This window comes from Hippoglossus stenolepis, chromosome 11 (assembly GCF_022539355.2).
Source record: "Hippoglossus stenolepis isolate QCI-W04-F060 chromosome 11, HSTE1.2, whole genome shotgun sequence".
NCBI classification, from domain to species: Eukaryota; Metazoa; Chordata; class Actinopteri; order Pleuronectiformes; family Pleuronectidae; genus Hippoglossus; species Hippoglossus stenolepis.
In genome coordinates this window covers 3140640-3160895 of record NC_061493.1, presented here as the reverse complement: position 1 = coordinate 3160895, position 20256 = coordinate 3140640, and the positions used below count along the sequence as shown (strand labels likewise).

Here is a 20256-nt window from a genome sequence, read left to right as displayed (position 1 = left end):
AGTTATACATTTATTTTTCAACATGCCTGAATCATTAAGACTATGCACTTTCACATTTACATTGTAGTTTGGGGCTTGACTGGGACCATTATGGACTTCAGTCCCAATTGGCTGATGGTTACTGTTCTGTCTGTACTTGTTTAGTTTTTTAGGTTAGGAGCGGAGAGCACACTCGTCATGGACAAGGCTCATATTCCCACTACGGTCTTTGAGTAGATTATTAAACACATTCTGTTTGTGTACTCTATAACTAGAAGGAAGTTTCAGTAAAGCTACGCTAACATTGTGATTTATGTGAATTTAAAAATAAATCAGAAAGAACTAATAAATGCTAAGGACATGTTAACTGACTGATATTTAAAAGAGAGCTGATGTTTACGGGACCTCTGTGAAATATTGATATGCCCCTACAAACAAACACACACACACAATTATATATTGAGCAATTGACATAAATGTTCCTGAAATAATTCTCCACACGTGTAACATTGCAGATGAATTTACTCAGTAACAGAAACAGAGCAGTTTTGTGATATTATTTTTGGGATATTTACAGACAAAACTTTCACATGTCATACCAGACATTAAGAAACTTCAGGCTAAAGTGCCCTTGAAAATTAGCTGTACAAAACGTCCCTTTTTTTTAAACTAGAATTTACAGATTGTATTTAATTGCTTTCTTTTTCTCATTTGTGTGTAGGTGTTAGTTTAATCATCTTCTCGTATGTGGGACTGGTTTGATCGGCAGTGAGGAGAGTTTGACATTTCTACATGATTTCTACACTTTCACAGGCTGTTTGAGGGGTAAAGACCTGCTCTTATATCTGCATGTTCAGCGGTCGGATCTCGTCCACTCTGTTGCGGTGCAGCTGGAAGGCGGGGGTGACCCAGCGGCCACACGAACACTGATCCCCACACCAGTTGAAAGAGCCCATCTTAGAGCTACACTTAGGACACAGCAGCTACACACATAAAAACACACACATGGAGAGAGAGAAGAGAAACCGCAAACGGTCAGTACAGATCACAAAACCAACTGGGACATGTGGATCTGTGGATCTATGCCTCAAAGGACATTTTAGTATGTTCTTCAGGGTTAAGACTTGGTTTTAGGATTGTGTGTGTGTGTGTGTTAGTGTGAGATAGTACCTGTCCATCCATCACCCCAATTAAAGCTTGTTCCATCCACTGCACTGGTTCAATGAAGTAAGATGTACACTGGACGTCTCCTAGACAACACATTTTATTTCGTTATTACAACTTCCCCATGTGACACCATTAAGTGAAAAACTGACTTACATTGATTTACAATATAATTTTCAAATATTATTGTCATATTTAGTCATATTTGGTCATTAATGTAAACTATCTCAGTCCTAGCTGCATATCAGAAACAACTTCCGTCCATATCAACATGCACATCACATGACGATCAATGCACACTGGTCTTGTGTATGTGGGGGTCAACAGAACGCAGAGGGTTGCTTAGATGCAGAAGATACTATGAACACTGAAAAGTAAGTGTGGTGTATTCAGCTAACATAGATTGTTAATGACATGTTCATGATTAGGGGGCCCCTCGTTAATGACATGTTCATGGTTAGGGGGCCCCTCGTTTCCTGACTCTCAGATGAATCTAATTATTATTCGATATGATACTCGTTAAGTTCTCTTTGACCTGGAGAAACTCTCTTTGACCTGTTAGATAGAGGGATTTCCATCTTTAAGTAGGAAGCATGTTTTGTATTAGAGGCCCCTATGTATGACGTCATTTTATCTTATTTCCGGGGCGGAAACAACTTCCCTATATGAAGGCTTGTCCGGCACCGGCGAGGTAGACTTCTTCATTGGCCGAGAACGTCTCCGGGTATACCTAGGTACCTGTCCTGACCTGTAACTTCTGTGTAATAAACCTTATTATACAAACAAGAACGGTGTCCGCGGAGATTCCTTCATCATCATCTTCAACATCACTGCTGCTTAAATATACGACATAAGCAACCCTTGTAATGAGTTATACATGTTGCATTCACTGCTGGAGGTTGACACTGTTCGTTTCCTTCTAGAGGAGGGTGACGTGATCGGGCCGTGATGAATCAGGGAAGGATACATCATAATTCATCTGATGAAAGTGTCTTGCAACTCTAGTAGTGGTTAACATAGCCATGAGCTACTGCCAAATTCAGTAGACTTCCCACAGCTCCCTCTCCAGATTTGTTTGCACGTTGACTAATCAGCACGATTTGAAGAAAACCTAAACATATACAAATTCTCAGGTAAGTCCTGGAGCTATCATGAGTGTGTTTTTTTCTTCTATTTCTAAGTGGAGTCATGGATGTTTATTTGCAAATTGAAATCTAAACATGGAAACTCACACTGAACACAAAAATGTGTGCATCGTGTCTGTGTGTTCAGATATGACATCACAGCCACCGCTGCTGCTGATTGGTTTTCAGACAACCTCCGTGCTCCTGTCCCTTTCACCTCATGCTGTCTGTCTACCTCTGAGTGTATCACCAGGTATTATCTTACCAGTGAGGTTACTGAACCTCTTGTGAGCAAAGGCTGTCGCTCCTTCTCCTACTGGGTGACTGAGAATACTGGAGCCACGGAACAGAGTTCGTCTGCAGAGGAGAGAGCTGGAGTCAGGCTGTGCATTTCCCAAAATGTTCAATTATTCCTTTAAACATGCTGCAGTGGTTTCCATTCATCATCTAGACTGTGGCAGCTCAAAACATGTTAATTTGTACCACCACAGTTTCATAATGAATCTCTTTTTTTTTACATTTCTCATAATGACATTAAGAAATCTTGCTGGTGCTGTCATGAAATTGCGAATTATGATCAAGAACGTTTTAACCGTCCATGCAGACAGTCAGACGACCTCATAGTTTCAGCTGCAGTTGTGGCATAAATGAAGTTCTCGCTCTCTCTCTCACCCGAGAACTTCTCTTTCACTCTGAATCTGTTGCGCATGAGAGTGACCTTCATGCACATGTGCCTCCGTTACAGCCATAGATTAGAATAATTCTGTGAGAAATGCTGTAGTGATGACAAAATGAAATCTGAAGCAGCTTATTTGTAAAATAATACAATTCTTTGCAGACGGAAAGGTTGTCACCATCATAATTCAGGAAGAAAATGACAAATACAGTAAAGTTTCTTATTTAAGGTCTTTAAATATTCCTATACAACATGAATCACCTTCATTATAAAACCTCCCCACATTCAGCCACTGTATAAACTTTTGCACTTGTCACCTGCATTTCCTGCAGCGATAGGACACTTCAGAGGAGCTGGAGTGGGCAGGGTCAACGGCAAACAGCTCCCTGGGAACTTGCTGCAACTCTACACACACACACACACACACACACACACACACACACACACACACACACACACACACACACACACACACACACACACACACACACACACACACACACACACACACACACACACACACACACACACACACACACACACAATCAATAATCAAATAATGATGAAAGAAAACTGTCTGTAATGTGTGCGTTTACCAGGGAACTTCTCAGTGATCTTGCTCAGTCTGTATTGTTTGTACAGAGGACTGGAGGCGTCCACTTCACACTTCATGGCCTCATAAAGATACAACTGCTCCTCAAAACCACTGTTGACCCTGAAATACATCAGCAGCTGTCAATGTCCCCATCTGCCTCTCATAATAATGACATGTCCAACCATTCTGTCAATTCTCTCATAAAAACTCACTTCACCCAAGTTATTTGATCACTTAAAGGCTGAAAGTGTAAAAACCCACAACAGAAAAACTTTCAGGCCACATCAACACCATTACGTTCTAATACGATCTCTGTCAAGACGAAAGTTTTAGCCCGTGTAGATAGGAAGAAACAGTTACAGAATACAAAATACTACAAATAAAGAACACCAATGGGGAAAAGTAACATCAGTGATTTAAGCTAATTAATGAGAAAGCGCTGACACACAGAAACACACTTACTGTACATCCTGTTTGACACTCTTCAGTTTGTGATAAGCCTCTATGAAGCCCAGCTGGTGTCTCTTCATTAGATAAGCAGTCACAATGGTTGCACTTCGACTTCGACCAGCCTGACTGAGACACACACGCACACACACACAGTCAAATGCCTTGTTGGTTTTTTGTTTACCGTACAGCAGGGGTTTCAAAGTTTGAGGCTGTGAGCCTCCCCTCACACAAACTTTGGAAAAAGGTACCTCCTCACCCCACAATAGTTTACATGCCTAGTTTCGCTTAATTTCTGGCTGGATAGAGAAACAAATATTGTTTGCTTGACAAAACTTGGGACTTCACATAATATGAGAAAGCTTTTGTCTGAGGTTTTTTTTAATAAATGTCTAACTCTGAGAAAGTGGGGGAAACAGTAAAATTTCCCAAAGCTACTGTATCTCTGAACTATTTCTTTAACGAGATCACACACATTCAGGCAGTTCTATGTCATCTCCTTTTGATAACTAGCGATAGATAATGTATTATTATTTCACTTCCATTCACTGAGCATCACCAGAAACTGTTTGAAAACCTCTGCCATGCAGCATGGATTTCATATTTATCAAACTAATTCATAACTGTATCTGAAAGTGACTGCTTTTATTTTTGATATTTTAAGTACATTTTTCTGACAATACTTCTGACAAGTACATTTTAAATGCAGGACTTTTCCTTATAATGGAGTATTTTAATTCAATTCCCTAAAACCTTTGTGGTGTGGACATATTTTATGGATATTTGGTAACATACGTCACCATAAAAACTGGCTAGAAATAGATCAAGGAATACAAAAGACATTATTGAGGAAAAACCAACAGAGCCAAACTTTAGGTCTTCCCGTTGACCTCTGACCCTTACCAGTGAACAATGACAGTCCCACCTCCAACCACAGCCTCCTGAATGAACAGGTAGCAGTCGTCCAGGTGACTCAGGAGGTCAGAGGTCACCTCATCTAAAACGTTGACCCACTTCATGCAGAAGGCACCATCAGCGGGAAGCTGAGGGGTGGGGTCGACAGAGTCCACAGACAGGACATGAGTGACAGCGGCATCAGCCAGTGCCTGCCTGTCATTGAGATCGGCCGCGGTGCCAATGTACAGACTGGGGTCCACCAGGATCATGACTGCAAAGAGAGACACAGAGAGCTCACATCTGTCTGTTCTTACCAGGAGCTAACACGATGATTTGTTATAAATCACATCCCTCATGATTGTGTTTTCATAAATGTGACCACAAACATCTCCTATGTATCTAAAAGGCTGGATACAACAAACCTGAGAGGAAAGATGGTCTAGTTTTCTTCCTACGTGTCTGTTTCTGATTCATTGTGTGATTGTGTTTCAACTTTGTTAAAGATTTTTCCTTCTAAAATGTTTGAGTTAAAGATTGAAAGAGAAAAATCCCAATTATCCCTTTTTTTCTATCAGTACAGGGGAATTTAAAAACACTGAAAATATTATCAGTGCTTATTCCCTTGATTTTGAATTTTTAACTGATGTTATTGTATATATATATGTTTTCATTCTTCTTCTCTCTCTTTCTAGTTATAAAGCACATTTCATACACAGAGGTAAATACAGTGTGCTGTACAGGGACATTTTAAACAACAGAGAGACTAAAAATAATAGAATAAAAGAAGCAAAGAGGTAAAAAGAAATCAAACGGATAGCAATAATACTAATATTAGCTAAACTTGAGTTAGCACTGCTACTGAACACACTGCTGCTTGTCCATGAGGGTAACGCTAGTTAGTTCACCTCGTTAGCGTAGGTTAGCCTCCGTCTCGGTTGTTTTAGCTCTTCCTGTGAAACTTATTCTATTTACTAATTTAAAAGAAACTGTGAACTAGGCATATACAGCTACATTAAAAAATAAAGTAGACGTCTATCACTGTTGCACTTGGTTCGTCTTGTAAAAAGTCCGACCGGAAACAAAACCGTGCGGACGTCGTTCCCTCCTTTTATAACAGTTTCCCTCATTACCAGTTTTACAGCATATTGTGGAGCTTAATGGTATTTTCTGCTTCTGCAAATGTTTAAATCACATTCTATAACAGTTGACATGCTAATAGATGGCGCTCCAGTCTGTGAATAAAAAGATGAGTCCCTGTAATATTTAGATATCAGATACAGAGCTGCTGCGGCATAAATGAATGGAGAGTTGTTGTACAGGGTGAATATATAAATATATATATATATATACAGATGTATATTCTTTTACAACTGTAACTATGTGTAACTATGCATTTCTAGCTGTTATAGTTAAAAAGTTTCCTTCTGATGGGAATGGGATTTTTTAGTGCCATTTTGAATTTGCATCAAGATCTATTAATTATTCTCTAAGAAATAGACGAAAATGTTGAAATATACCTAATTAACCTGAAATTCTAGTAGAAAACACTTGAAAAACAAGCTTCAGCTCTAAAGCTACTGGGTTAAAGTTGATAAGTTGCAATTTTTGCTTGTACATTTAGTTTTTTTGTGTACATGTGCATTTTTTTGTAACCAAACACCATCTACACCATTTAATCACCATCCAGCTGCCAAAATACTCTGAACATTGTCATCAACAGCGCCATCGTAACTTTACAACAGAGAAGGAACCAACTGTTTACCTCCATTTCAATAAATCCAAGACCTTAACATAGGCTGTTGTGAGATAATATTACTTGCTTCATCTCTGAGTGGTCATACTGTTTTGGCTCATTAGTGCAAGAAGTAACTTCTACTGTAAAATAAACATTTATAAAACTTTTCTTGCCTGTTGTGTTGTGGGTAAAACACACAAGACACTCTCCATCAATTAATTAAAAATTTTAAAATATATTTTAGTCTATAAAATAGCAAAAAATCTTCATCACAATTTCCCATTACCCAAGCCAACATCTTAAAGATGTGTTTCGGTCTAGCAACCAAGAGAATCAATTAACAAGAATATAAAACTGATAAAAGCAGCAAATCCTCACATTCTTTCATGACTAATGACTTGAACCAGTATCACTGCTACTCAATATTCAACTTTATTATTTAAAGTGTATTAACAGCCCTGATAGAACAAATGGAGGAAGTAACATCAGAAGACAAAAGCTGCATTAAGGAATACACATAAAAACAAAAATATCAAAACACAATTAAAAATTCTGTATTTCACCAACAATATGACCTCATATCAGAGAGAGGATCATATACACACATGAAGGAAGCTGTCATGTCTCTGAGTACTAGAGTGTTTGCTGATTCTGATAGGACACAACATTTATTAATGTAGCAAATGATTTAAGATAAACAAAATTATAAATCTGGGAATTAGGCCACTTTTCATTTCCTCATTGGATGAGATTACTGAGGCTGCTGACATCATCATTAGGCAATGCCTCCTCTGCCCATGGCTCCTCCCCTTCCTCCACGAGAGTAAGTCCCTGCAAAGAAACAGAAGCAAACAGTTAATAAATGGAGAAGAGCAATTTAAATCCACATTATTTCTACTCATGATATTATTCCTACAATGTCTATAATGCTGCTTTCTGCTTATTGCACTACAATAAACAACGTCATCACATTCTGAGTGACTACAGACTACTCTAGATGCTTAAGTGTCGAATCAGTGATCATCAAGCTTTTCAGAGATGTTTGAAGTCCAGTCGTCCAGGACCGTTTGTGTGTCTTACCTCTGCGGCTGAGGAACATCCTGGCTTCCCCCCTCCCTCCTCTGGTTCCTCTGCCTGACAGGCTGCTGATCAGGGATTGGCTGCTCATCATACGCCGCTGAGTAACACTGCTGGTGTCTACGAACAAAGCCGGACATGAGAGATGAGACTGGATATGACACAAGCATGACCAAGACAAACTGTGAAAACATAGAAAAAGATTTTCAATCTAAAAGCAGGAAAAGTGTGAGGGCATCAGAAAGGTGCAGACATTTATTGTGAGATCCCTGCATATGGAAAGACTTCCTGAAGAAACCTAGAAGGATGATGGAGGTCTAAGATCATATCAACATAATAGTTGGCTACTTTTTGTGTTATATAATAACCTGGATAACAGTAATGTTTTACAACTTCCTGAAGTTTTATGGGTATGATTGATTGAGAAATTATCCAGATTAACTGATGATGAAAAGGATCATTAGTTATGGCCCCTTTTCAGTCAAGTCCATTTGACACTAAATGAAACAGGGTAGAGTTTGAAAAAGGCAACACAGTCCTGTGACCATGGCCACTGAAGTTTATTACACTGGCAGGAAAAGATTGATTTATAAAGTTATTCAAGTGGTTGGTTTTAAATTTAGAGGCACGAAACTGAAGAATTTACCGGGGTCTTGGCTGGTAGATGGCAGTGATGCATCATCACTCTGCTGCCCTGTTGACTCCATGTCTGTCTGGCTTTCCAAAGACGACTCAATACCAGGTCTACAGACAACAAACAAACAGGATTAGATGAAAAATAATCTTCGTCTGGAATCAAACGTTCAGAATTCAGTTTGACAGCACCAAATATTTAACCTTTAATCCACCTGACCATGAGGATAATTAATGCATTTGTCACTTACTTTCACAAAACACAATCTCCTAATCAGTGATCGCACACCTCTTTGTTACATTGTTGTTTCTTTAGTCTTAAAATCACAGATTTATTTTTCAGATAAATTCTATGATGTCAGTCTCAATGGTTTAATAAGGACATCTCTGGCCTGACCGCTCATAAGTTGCTCACCCCTCTGCTTCTTGCTCCACGAACACCTCATCTATATCATCTGCAGCGGAAGCCATCCCCGTGGAGGCTGTGACCATGGGAACAGACTGTGAGGCCATGTTGTCACCACTGTCTGAAGGCAGCGACTCGGTGAAGACTGTCACTGAGAGTCAGGGAACATGATGTAGCATCTATATTTGAAACTGATACTGTAATATTGTAAAGAGGGTGTGTGTGTGTGTGTGTGTGTGTCTGTCTTACCTGGTGCAGCCACTTGTAAAGGCGTGGTGGGGACACTCCTTCCTCCTCCATCTTCATCATGAGCAGCCAGGAACAGAGGAGACTCATACATACCCAAACCTATAACACAGCAGTGTTAAGAAATTGAAAAATTAAAACAAAAGTGTAGATCAAGTGTGTGTGTGTGTGTGTGTGTGTGTGTGTGTGTGTGTGTGTGTGTGTGTGTGTGTGTGTGTGTGTGTGTGTGTGTGTGTGTGTGTGTGTGTGTGTGTGTGTGTGTACCTCCTTGAGAGGCCAGTTGTCCCAGGTCAGAGTGTGACGCTGATGTTTGAGGCAGCAGGTCTTCCGGAGGACCAAATCTAAACCTGGTAGAGAGACCTGCTACCTGAGGAGAACTGAGGAGATGGAGAGAAGACAGAGGGGGGGGGGGGTGACACAAAGCTCTGATGAAGCTTCCATTCAGAATTCATCCTAAATAGGTTCATAGCCCAGTTTTTTTTCATAAAGGGGATAAATAGTGTGCGTTTAGTGCACAGTGAGGCTGAAAACATCAAACAACCAGGGAAGGTTTTCACTGGGATTTTAATCCTACTACTCATATCTAAGTGAAATGTTGATAAATCAATTTATGAATGGTAAATGTGCTTGCATATTCTCTGCATGGGTATTCTCCAGGTACTTCAACTTCCTCCCACAGTCCAAAGACATACACCTAAGGTTAACTGGAGACTCTAAAATATCAGCTGGGATTGGCTCGAGCCCCCCGTGACCCTTACAGAGTAAATAGTAAAAATAATGGCAAGATGGATGGATAAATGGAACATATTTTTTAAACAATGAGGTACAGTAAATCTGTTCAGCAATATATTAACTTTACAATATGTGGTGAAATACCACAAGCTGTTCTGGGGGCTGTGGCTCAGAAGGTAGAGTGAGGACTGAACAGAAGTTCGGCGGTTCGATCCCAGTCCCCCCCATTCTGTGTGTCCTTGGGCAAGATACTGAACCCCAAATTAACCCTGGTAGCTGTGGCAGCAGTGTGGGAGTAATGTGATAGAGAAAGTGCTGCACAATGTGTGTGTGAATGGGTGAAATGCGCTTTTAGTGGTCATCAAGACTAGAAAAGCGCTATATCAATACAGACCATTTTATTATTTACCATTGTCAAATATACACACAACAGAAATCCTGAAATGATCATATTTTCTGTTCATTATTTTCACAATTTTTTATTTTCCTCCCCCACCCAAAAAAATATGCAAGAACCTGATTTGGAAAATTTTTTCGTCTTGGTTTTTTTCTTATTCTTTGGACTGCTGAAGTATTTTGTGTAAATATTGTGAACAAAACATTTGGATGTATGAACAAATAAAAGCTAGATGGGTTTCACTTTGCTCTTTTTAAAAATGCAGGGATTCTAGGATTTAAAATCAGTAAAAACATATAATGCAGGTTGTTAAATTCCTGCTGAGTAAACCATTGTAAACATTCTCATCTGACATTGTAGGTCTTGAGCAATCATTAGATTTATGGATGTTATGTATTTCACTGTGTGGTCTGACTGAATAATCTCACACTGTGTGGATCTTACTGTATAGCCTCAGCAAAGCCATCAGTGCGGTGTGGGACCACCAGAGTGGGAGTACTGGGAACCATTCTGTCGTCGTCATCAAAGAAATGTTGCTGCAACAATATAAACACAAAGTCTCAGCTTCAATATTTACCTGGTACAACAACGTAATAAAAAGAGATAAACATAATAAATCAAATTTCATTAAATTCCTGAGTATATACTAGATTTCTTACTGTACTGCCGATTCCAGGGGTGAGTTGAAGTCCACGTCCTACTGATGTTCTACGGAGCTGAGAGGACTGTCTCTGATGAATGAAGACACAACATCATAGTTAAATTTTCTACAATATTTTAAAGTATTTTTTCAGAGCAATGACCCAGATTCCATGTTTTTATTTGTTTCCTTTTTTGATGTAAAAAAAATCCAAAAGTTTATTACTTACAAGAGTTGTTAGAGGGGAAAACATCTGTTGTGGGACTTATGATTCTTGCTCAAGAATGACTTAATTCGTGATCTTGATTAAATATTGTTTTTTGGCCTGACACACACACTTTTAGCCTCTGCCTCTCACTCTATCTCAGCCCAAACAAACTCACAAAGAATAATGCAACAAATGCTCTCTCCCTGCAGTCCAGATAGAATGATTTACAATCACAGTGTAAAGCCACAATTTGTGTGGCTTTTACTTGGTGAAGGAGGACACGCAACAAACCTCTCTAAAATCACCATCCCCTTTCTGTTCATGTTGAGTTTCACATCTTTATGTTATGAGTTCCATTTTTAGCAAAGCTTTCCAATTATGCTTGTGTTACTGAAGAATGGGCATTTTCATGCACATGGGACAGCAGTGGTAATGAATTATTTGAGATTATTAATCATTCCATAATTGCGACAGGATAAGTCTTGATCTAAAGCTGATTGATGTGCTGTCCTCTGTAAAGCAGAGATTCCACCTTCAGACAAATCATGGAATGATGCAGTTGTCTTCAGGATAAACCCTTATGTCTTTCAAAGGTGTGTTTTTTTTTAGTCCACTGCCACTAAACCCCCTCCCTGTTGTCCTCATACATTAACACGTGTTTTCACTTTCACCATCCGCTGCCATATTTTGCTGTTATTAACTCTAATGATCACAGTGTGTGTTCAATATATTGAAACTCATATATGTGTCATTACTTCAAACACTGAGGGACACTTAAATTTGAGAGAAAAATATATTTTGTTAAGTGAGTGTCACCCAAAAATAATATGAAATCGAGAACATACAATTTTGAAAGTTTTTTATGCATCACCTCAAGGGTTCAGTACTAAAGTGTAAAGGTTACACTTACATATTTAAGTGTAACCTTTACAAAAGTTGGTACAGTCACAGTTAATCTCAATGGTTTAAGTGTCAAACTTCTGGTTATATGAAGGATCTGTTCTTGGTCCTCTCTGTTTTCGATATATACATGTTACTACTGGGTCATGTGAGCTTCACTCACAGCCGTTGCAAACATAAGGTCCTGGATGTCCTGGATATCTTGAACAATGATAAAACCAAAGTTTTGATGTTTGGACAAAAAACCCAGTGATGATGTAATTGAGTCCTTAGCAACACAGGGTCTGCACTCAACCCTGAGGCCACGAGTAGTCTTTGATTCAGTTTTAAAATCTCTTAGTCGCCTTGCCCCCTCTGACCTTCTAAACCAGTACACACCTGCTTGTACTCTCAGATCCGCAGATCAGCTGTTGGTCTTGGTTCCCACGTTAACGCATGAAACAGACTGGAATAACCTTCCACTGAGAATAAGACAAGCTACCTCAGTGTCCTCCTATAAAGACTCATTTTTATAAAATGGATTTTATCTTTGTGTATCTAATTTTTCTGTTTTTCTGTTTGTTAAGTACTTTGGTATTAATATTATTATTATTATTATTATTATTATAATATCACATCTGTTTGAGCTGTAGCATGAAGACAGGTAATTTTGTTTGTTTAGATCGAACTATTGGTGCTTGTGTGTACCTGCATGTGTGGGGGTCCCAGCTCTGGAGCCGGAGGTTGGATGTAAAGCCTTGGTGGGAGGGAGTGTGTGGGCCTACGGGGGTGTGGCAAGCGGGGTGTAAGGGAGGAGGAGGGTGAGGATATAGAGGAGGAAGTTGGGGGGAGGTGTACAAGGTCTCGGACAGGGTCAGACTCTGATGTGGCGCTGCTGCTGCCTTCACCTGGAAGATAACGAGAGACTCACATAAGCTTATTTCAAAATGAAGGAAGATTAAATTAAATCCACAAACTACATGTGGTACTTACTGCTCTGCGGCGGCTCAGAGGCATGCTGGGAGTCTGACGACGCTCCACCCACATCCTCCTCAGCGTTGGTGGCTTCTGATGGATCTTCCTCCTCTCCCTCATCTTCAGCCCCGCTCCTCTCATTACTTTCATCTCCTCCCCTCATCTCACCATCACCAGCATCATCCTCATCTTCATCATCCTCCTCTTCCTCCTTATACTGAGGCAGCCACAGAATGCTTGGTTATTTACTGACAATGGATATAGGATGAAAACATTTTGGCAAGTAAGAAGGCAGCACCTCATCTCCTTCCTCCTCCTCCTCCTCTTCCTCTTCGTCCTCCTGCTTCTCCTCCCCATCTTTGCTCTCTCGGCTTTCACTGTCTGTGTCGATCACAATGACATCTCGGATTATAGTGGAGCCCTGAGACGACATTTGGTAAGAGGGGACAGACTGGGACACGCCTTCTTCTTCAATGTCCTCCTCATCTTCAGCTAAAATGGGGAAACCCTCTTCTGGAAGCTCCTGCACAACAAATAAACACCCATCATTAGGTTCTTTAGAACACTGTAGCTAGTATTAAAACCCATCATCATTTCAGACTTTTTCTTTTGGATCCACGCTAGTCAAACTCTACATTAACTATTACATTTCTATTTCAACAGTGCAATGGAAAACAGTATATTTGTTGATCCATTAGTGTCTGACCTGACTGTCATCTGGTGAATCCTGTTGTTCCCCCTCATCCCTCAGTTCTCCTTCCATCTCCTCATCACCTTCCATCTGAAACACAAAACGTTACACAGCTGTAATTCAATATGTAGAAATAAATCAAATTAATGACAAAAACAGTGATGATTGCCAAACAAACTGTTAAAAAAGCCACCACAAGTCCAAACAACTCTCTGTAGACCTCTGTGATAAAAATTGGACTACAAGGGTGGATCATGGGTCAAAGCGAGGGTCTAAAAATATTACTAAAGCTCTGATCTGCGTTCAGTGGAGAACAGTTGTATCAACAATTGCGATATGGACTCTCTGAATTAACTCGCACAAACTGAGTAACTGGGCAAGAACGTCCCTGGAGAACCTGCCTGAGGCACGACCATCACAGTGGAACTCTGTCAGTCAGGCCTGTTGAAGTCATGCCAATCTCCTGTTGTCTATTTATTGTGAATTTATGAACTACTGTATATAAGATTGAGATGAAGGCGCTCAGTTGTATTCAAAGGTGGAGCCAAAGTAATGTGTGAGACATAAATATATGTGAGAAAATATGTATTTTAATAAACTTTCTAATATGAAAATCTGGTAAAAAATAAAATTCCCAGCTTCTGTCTTTCAGCTCCCCCAGAACTGTGCAGCTGACAGGAGAGCTGGCAGACGGGGATAAAGGTCCAAGTGGATTTAAAATATGGACATTTATGCAAAGATTAAGCACAGCTTACATCCATGTTGGTTAGGTGGCCGAGAGCAGCCAATTAGAGCCCTTTTCATTGATTTGCTTACTTTAATTTTTGCAATGTTTTAGTTGTAATTGCAGGAGAAAATGAACAGGAGAGAAACGATGCATTAGATAACATAACGAGTTGGCAACCTGCAACCTATTCATGCAGCCTTCAATACATTAGGGAATTGAAAGCCATGAATGAAGAAGCCTTTGAGAATGCAATTGGTTGACTTTCCCCTCTTTGTATTTGTGTTTACCTCCAGTGCTAATGATGGTTTTAGTCGTAGTTTTTTAGTGGTCGGTGATGTGTGGGAACTCTCCGGTCTGCTCTCCTCTTCTTCCTCCTCCTGCTCCTCCTCCTCCTCCTCCTCTCTGGCTCGCTTTGAACCTGCTTTGGTCACACCAAACACACATACACAGAGGATATCAGTTAGCACAGTGTATTACTGTAGTTGTTATCAAGTCAGCCAGACATCGACTTTGTGATCAGAGCCTTCAACGTTTACTCGAAGCATACATTCAGTGGGAGGCAGAAAAGCCAGATTTCAAAACTTTGACATTTTGAATGCAGTGACTTTTGGTCTGATGGGTTTGGGACACGGTTCTCCTTACCTGCACCAATCACAGAAGAGGACGTGGATGGTCGCTCTGTGTCCATGCTGGACCCTGCTTCCTGACTGGCTGCCTGCTGCTGGGTGGGCTGAACAAAAGCTGTGGCTTGTAAGCTGGTTGGTTGAGTTATGGAGGTGGGTGCGCTCACCAGACTGGAGGTGGTGGAGTGTACACAGACTCCTGTGCTAATTTGCACTATATAGACAAACAATACAGTCAGTCACATCACACACATAATTTCACAACTGATATTGTTTTCTATCAAGACTGTGTATTTTATCTTGTTCTGTAAAGCACTTTGTAACTATGTTTGAAAAGTGCAGTGCAAGTAAAGTTATACTATATTTAGTCTTTCTCTCACCCTCTTGACTGTCAGTTTGTGTGGTTGGCATGACGGTGGCGGTAGGTGTCGGGATTGGGATAGTTGCCGGGGTAACCATAGGCCGGATACTGGCCCGGGGTGTGGCCTTGCTGCCAGGGGAGGGGCTGGGCTTGTTGCTAGGAGATGGAGTACTTGGGGTTGGGCGGATGTTAGCAGTGGGAGGATCAGACAGACTAGAGCTGATGGAGAAACAGTGAAGTTAATATCACAATTCATTTTTTGTGTTTGTTCAATACATGAATTGGGTTTCTGGCTCGTTACAATCACTGAATAAAATATGAGAAGTGCTATTTAAAGTAACCATGAAAAAGCCTATTTACATCATTCAAAACAGACTGAAGTTTGTGTTTGTGTGTGTGTGTGTGTGTGTGTGTGTGTGTGTGTGTGTGTGTGTGTGTGTGTGTGTGTGTGTGTGTGTGTGTGTGTGTGTGTGTGTGTGTGTGTGTGTGTGTGTGTGTCTCTCCATTAGTTACCCTCCTCTGTCTTGGGCTGGACTCTTCAAAGATATCTGTCTCTGGTCTGTGGATCTCGGCTGATCCACCACCTAAGTACAGATACAAAAAGGTAATGACTGAAAAACACCCACAACACAAATATGACACAGAAGACTAATTCGAATGACTACTCATCAGCACCATGCATTTAAAAAAATTGCATGCGTGAGCCAACTGTGACAATGCAGAGATGTCTACAGGGACGGACCTGTTTGCAGGTTCTTGGCTGTGGTACAATTGATGCCACTCATGTCGAGTTAAAAAATGTGGGCCTGTAACAACACAGTGCAGCAGAAGAAATGACTTTCTGGCACACACTACCCATGCACCGTGATGCATGTACCTTAGAGCCACTCTGGTCATGTGGCTCCTCTCTGGGCTCAGACTGTGACTGTGTCTCCCTCAGTTCTCTCAGCTCTCTGTCCAGGCGAAGAAGTCGACCTTCGTACTGAGACTTGAGGGCGTTTACTCTCCCCTCCAGCTCCTCCTTGTTCTGTTTCAGTTCTTCTGTCTCCTTACTGAGCTGCTCTTTGGCACCTAAAGGTACATGCAGAGGAAACAAATCCAAATCACTCCTAAACCAGTCAAACAGATTAGCTTCTTAGTACTTGTTTGTTGTCTGCATGTTTTCAATTCAATGTCAGTGACTGTGCAAGTGCAGGTGAAACTGACTGATGAGCTGGCTGATTTTGGTCTTAGCTCCCATGAAGGCCTTCTTGGTCTTTTCTTCTTTATCAGAAATCTGCTGTCTCAGCTGCTCCTCTTTGTTCTTACAGTCCAAAAGCTGTAGGAAAAAAATATAACATTATCAGTGCTGCTATTAAAGGGCTTTCAAAGTGGTGAATAACATTACTAGGGCTTGATACGGCAAAAATACATGAAAAACTTTATTTATCCAATTTGTTTATTAGTTTGTCATAGGCTATGGATACACAGCCAGCCTTATTGGTCTGTTATCAGACTTAATAACATTGTTTTTGTTCTGTAAACTGGTTTACAAATAATGTATTTTTCCACCACCATCTTAACTTCAATCTGCTTCAAAATACAAACCCACAAATCACTTGGCATTTATCTTAGTTAAAGGTGCAGTATGTAAGATTGAGGTGAAAGGGATCTATTGGAAGAAATTGAATATATAAAATATTCCTAGTGCTGTTTTCATTGGTGTGTTTCATCTAAATGATAAGAATTGGTTTTTTTTTACCCTAGAATGGGCCCTTTATATTTAAAGACTTTATATTTACATCAGGAGAGGGTCCTCTCTACAGAGGCTGACATGTTTTATACAGTAGCCCAAACTGGACAAAGTAAACACCTTTATAGTTTTTATGACAACTGAAGGTTTCCATAGGTTCTCTTCCATGTTTGGAAGGGGAGATGAGGTGAGGGGTATTCAGCTGCAACATGAAACTTCACCACTAGATGTCAGTGAATACTAAATAATACAAATTATATACACTGAACCTTTAATGTTATTGAGGTCAAATTAAATCTACAATGTCTTTAGCAGATAAGTATGAGTATAAGATAACTTTTAAAGGTACCTCTTGTCTGAGTTTAGCAACCTCCTCTTGTTGAGCCTTGTTGGTGTCACCAGCTGTGTTAGCATCACTGGCCTGGAAACTTTTGGCCTGTGTGGCTTGACTAGCTTCATTGGCCTGGTTAGCTTCATTCAGCTGCTCCTGCAGACGCTTGATGTCTGCTTCACGCTCACCAACAGTCTGGTACAGAGGAATATTAAGGTAGGGCAAACACATTTTGTGAAAGCACAAGGGCAAGGATGGAACAATAAAAAGAGAATGAGGGGAAGGTAGAGGAGTAGGAGGAAATATGGAGAAAATTGATTTAAGAAAAAATAAGGAAGTACAGATTGTATGTATGTATATATATATATAAATAAATAATTCTATGTGAATAGCAATGTTAAACTATTAACTCACAGCCTTTTCATATGTACATTGACATTACTAAAAGCCATGTTATATGTAATTACATAATTTTTATAAGGAAAAAACTAAATTTGCTCAAGTTCTTATTAACACATGATCATACATCATACCACAGTAGCTGTACATTGCTTATTCTAGCTAAAACAAACAAAGATTTAAGTTTTTCCCAACCTTCTGCAGACTGTCCAGCTGTCCCTGGAGTTCAGTCGCCTGGTTGGAGGGGAGCACAAATTTAGAAACTGTACAAAATAAATATAACATTTTAACAGAAATATTTCAAAATTTTTTAAATATTATGTAGACAATATGGGTCCTTCAGTTTACCACTTTAGATCAACATGAAATGGGATGAAAGGAATAAACCGCAAAAGTAATGAAATTCCATCAGCTTCAGCTTTGCGAGTACTACTACTAGCTACTGAGCTACTTTTTTCCTCTCAAGATCTGAAGAAGCCAAAACAAATAAATCTTACATCCCTGAAAACTTTGCCTCGAATCAAAGTCTTTATTTAAGATGTTAAAAAAAACATATCAAGGTACATCAAAAACATCTTTAGGTATTATTAATTGAGTTTCATCTATAAAATCTAAACAATATTAACAAAACGACCAACAACGGTCTGATTCAAACAACATATTTTTCTCTAGTTGAGTTGCAAATGAAAAAGGGTAAATCTGATTATGATAAACCCAAAACTGTATTCCTATTAAAGGAATAATGCATTCTCTTCATCACGCATAGTTAAAAGCTTATTGACAAAATACATTTTTGGGCTTATTACAGGGAGGGAATGGTTCTCACCTTGCCCTCTGATTGGCTTAGAGTGGTCTTGAGATTGCCAACTTCCTGGTTGTGGCTTTGTTGATTGGTTTGATGAGTCTGTTGCAGCTCTTTCTGACTGGCGAGGCTCTGCTGGAGCGCTTCTTTCCCCTGCTGGAGCTCCTTCTGGAGCAGCTGATTCTGACTCTGACGGGCCTGAGCTTGAGTTTGAGCTGATTTTAACTGGTTTTGTACCTGTGATTTTAAAAGACAGTAAGGCTAGTTATTACTGGGTGTTTTACTTTTGGTGCTGGAGTTACAGGCATTCATGCCAATGAGGATCAACAATAAAAACAATTAAAATGTCAATTATGTATCAAGCAAGACAGTGTGTATAATTATACAAGATGAAATTACAAGATGGCTGTGCTGCTCACCTGCTGGGTGTGGGTCTTGGCTTGTTGAAGCTCTTTCTGACTCTGGGTCAGCTGGTTCTGATTCTGCTGCAGCTGAGACTGGGTCTGCGACAACTGGGACTGCAACTATAAAAGCAAAGAGGAGACAAAAATAATTCAAATGTTTCTAATTTATTAATCTCAGAAAGTGGCTTCACTTGAAATGCTACCTAAATTCGCCATTTGCTCTCAGTCAGTCCCTATTATTCTGTTTTCAATTGAAAGCTTCTCCCCTGGTTTCAACAAAAACTCAACAACGTATCTCATCACAACTTGAAAAAAATCAAATACAGACTAAGTCAGTACTTGTGTGAGTTGGTTCTGGTTCTTTGTAATCTGGTTTTGAACCTCCTGGGACTTTTCCTTGGTCTTCTGGTTTTCCTTTTGCGCCTCCTCCAGCTCTTGCAGGGCCTTGTGGGTCTGGACACAAAATGTTTTTTGGACTTAACCCATACTCTGGTTTAAACTTTAAAGGACTGAAGAAATGTATGTACGTAAGCAGACCACTGAAATTTGTGTTTTTTAATTTACGTCCCAGTCTGCTAGCTGGATAATTTAAAACCTTTTTTATCTGTGTCAGATCATAAGTACAGTATCTATTGTTTTTTTTGGATGACCAATAGTGCTATAAATGCAGGGTGAGTTTTGCTGCTTTGATGTGAATAAATTTGGCAGCCAAAGATATTGTTTCTCTCACGACTGCCAACTTTCATCTTAGATCTGAATTGTAAAATGGCCTTTACTGTATTTTAACTAGGAAAGACAATAAATTACATTATTTGATGGATGTGGTCGCTGCAACTGCAAAAAATCAGGGTGCTCTATGATTCTATGTTGGGCTAAAAAAGGTCTATCTTCCTGCTCACCTCTTGCTGTTTCTTCTGCACATCTTCTTTCAGTGTTTTCAGCTCCTCTCTGGCCTTGTTGCGCTCCTCCTGGGCTTTGGCCAGCTCCTGCTGCACCTCCTGACTAGGAGCTGCCTCACTCCCTGCTTTAGATGCTGTTTCCGCAACCAGCTGGAACACAGACATTCACACATAGACGCAAAGATTTTCAGTTTTCTTATTCATGTCCACTCTCATCTGGCTGTTAACTAAAGCCTTGATCCAAACCATATTCCAACCTTGTCATGTTGGACTTTGAGCTCATCATACTGCGTCTTGTAGCGTCGTCCAATCTTCTTCACCTGGGTGATGGTCTTGTTCTTCTCCAGGATCTCAGTTCTTTTTGTTTCCAGGTCTTTCTTCAGAGTTTCTTTCTCTGATATCTGTTGGGCCACAGAGTCTCTGAGGCCTTGCAGCTGAGACTGAGTTGAGTTACTGCTGGCACTGGATCTGAATCCC

At 40.0% G+C, this 20256-nt stretch overlaps 2 protein-coding genes across 7 annotated transcripts in view; both read right to left on the bottom strand.

Moving 5' to 3' along the window:
• Positions 1–483: 483 nt before the first annotated feature.
• On the bottom strand, positions 484–5960 carry LOC118117761 (dual specificity protein phosphatase 12). Its single transcript, XM_047342075.1, has 8 exons — positions 5788–5960; positions 4889–5153; positions 4001–4114; positions 3540–3658; positions 3261–3348; positions 2533–2624; positions 1150–1229; positions 484–962 (listed from the first exon to the last, which is right to left on the bottom strand). Exons 2-8 carry the CDS (start codon positions 5149–5151, stop codon positions 819–821), a joined length of 900 nt encoding a protein of 299 aa, XP_047198031.1. The 5' UTR covers positions 5152–5153; positions 5788–5960; the 3' UTR covers positions 484–818.
• Positions 5961–7033: 1073 nt separating this feature from the next.
• LOC118117752 (nucleoprotein TPR) overlaps positions 7034–20256 on the bottom strand; it is a 30241-nt gene continuing 17018 nt past the window's right edge. For 3 of the 6 annotated variants that reach the window (XM_035170273.2, XM_035170276.2, XM_035170275.2), the window contains exons 31-55: positions 20037–20247; positions 19780–19929; positions 19220–19333; positions 18896–19000; positions 18501–18713; positions 17870–17908; positions 17294–17470; positions 16419–16530; positions 16090–16283; positions 15726–15796; positions 15232–15431; positions 14871–15065; positions 14516–14649; positions 13517–13591; positions 13109–13333; positions 12829–13027; positions 12544–12743; positions 10768–10839; positions 10553–10644; positions 9244–9356; positions 8983–9081; positions 8743–8884; positions 8341–8438; positions 7698–7814; positions 7034–7448 (exon numbers count right to left, since the gene is read on the bottom strand). In XM_035170273.2, coding sequence (XP_035026164.2) covers positions 7393–7448; positions 7698–7814; positions 8341–8438; positions 8743–8884; positions 8983–9081; positions 9244–9356; positions 10553–10644; positions 10768–10839; positions 12544–12743; positions 12829–13027; positions 13109–13333; positions 13517–13591; positions 14516–14649; positions 14871–15065; positions 15232–15431; positions 15726–15796; positions 16090–16283; positions 16419–16530; positions 17294–17470; positions 17870–17908; positions 18501–18713; positions 18896–19000; positions 19220–19333; positions 19780–19929; positions 20037–20247 — 3403 coding nt within the window. In that variant the 3' untranslated portion in view covers positions 7034–7392. The remainder of the gene's footprint in view (positions 7449–7697; positions 7815–8340; positions 8439–8742; positions 8885–8982; positions 9082–9243; positions 9357–10552; positions 10645–10767; positions 10840–12543; positions 12744–12828; positions 13028–13108; positions 13334–13516; positions 13592–14515; positions 14650–14870; positions 15066–15231; positions 15432–15725; positions 15797–16089; positions 16284–16418; positions 16531–17293; positions 17471–17869; positions 17909–18500; positions 18714–18895; positions 19001–19219; positions 19334–19779; positions 19930–20036; positions 20248–20256) is intronic. The other 3 variants (XM_035170274.2, XM_035170277.2, XM_035170278.2) reach the window with 3 other exon arrangements.

Excerpts from the sequence above, each read along its gene's own strand:
- LOC118117761 (XM_047342075.1), bottom strand. The coding sequence starts at position 5,151 with ATGATCCTGGTGGACCCCAGTCTGTACATTGGCACCGCGGCCGATCTC. Across the intron at positions 4,115-4,888 it reads GGGACTGTCATTGTTCACTG|TCAGGCTGGTCGAAGTCGAA; the intron begins GTAAGGGTCAGA and ends TGTGTGTCTCAG. Across the intron at positions 1,230-2,532 it reads GAGGTTCAGTAACCTCACTG|GAGACGTCCAGTGTACATCT; the intron begins GTAAGATAATAC and ends TGTGTTGTCTAG.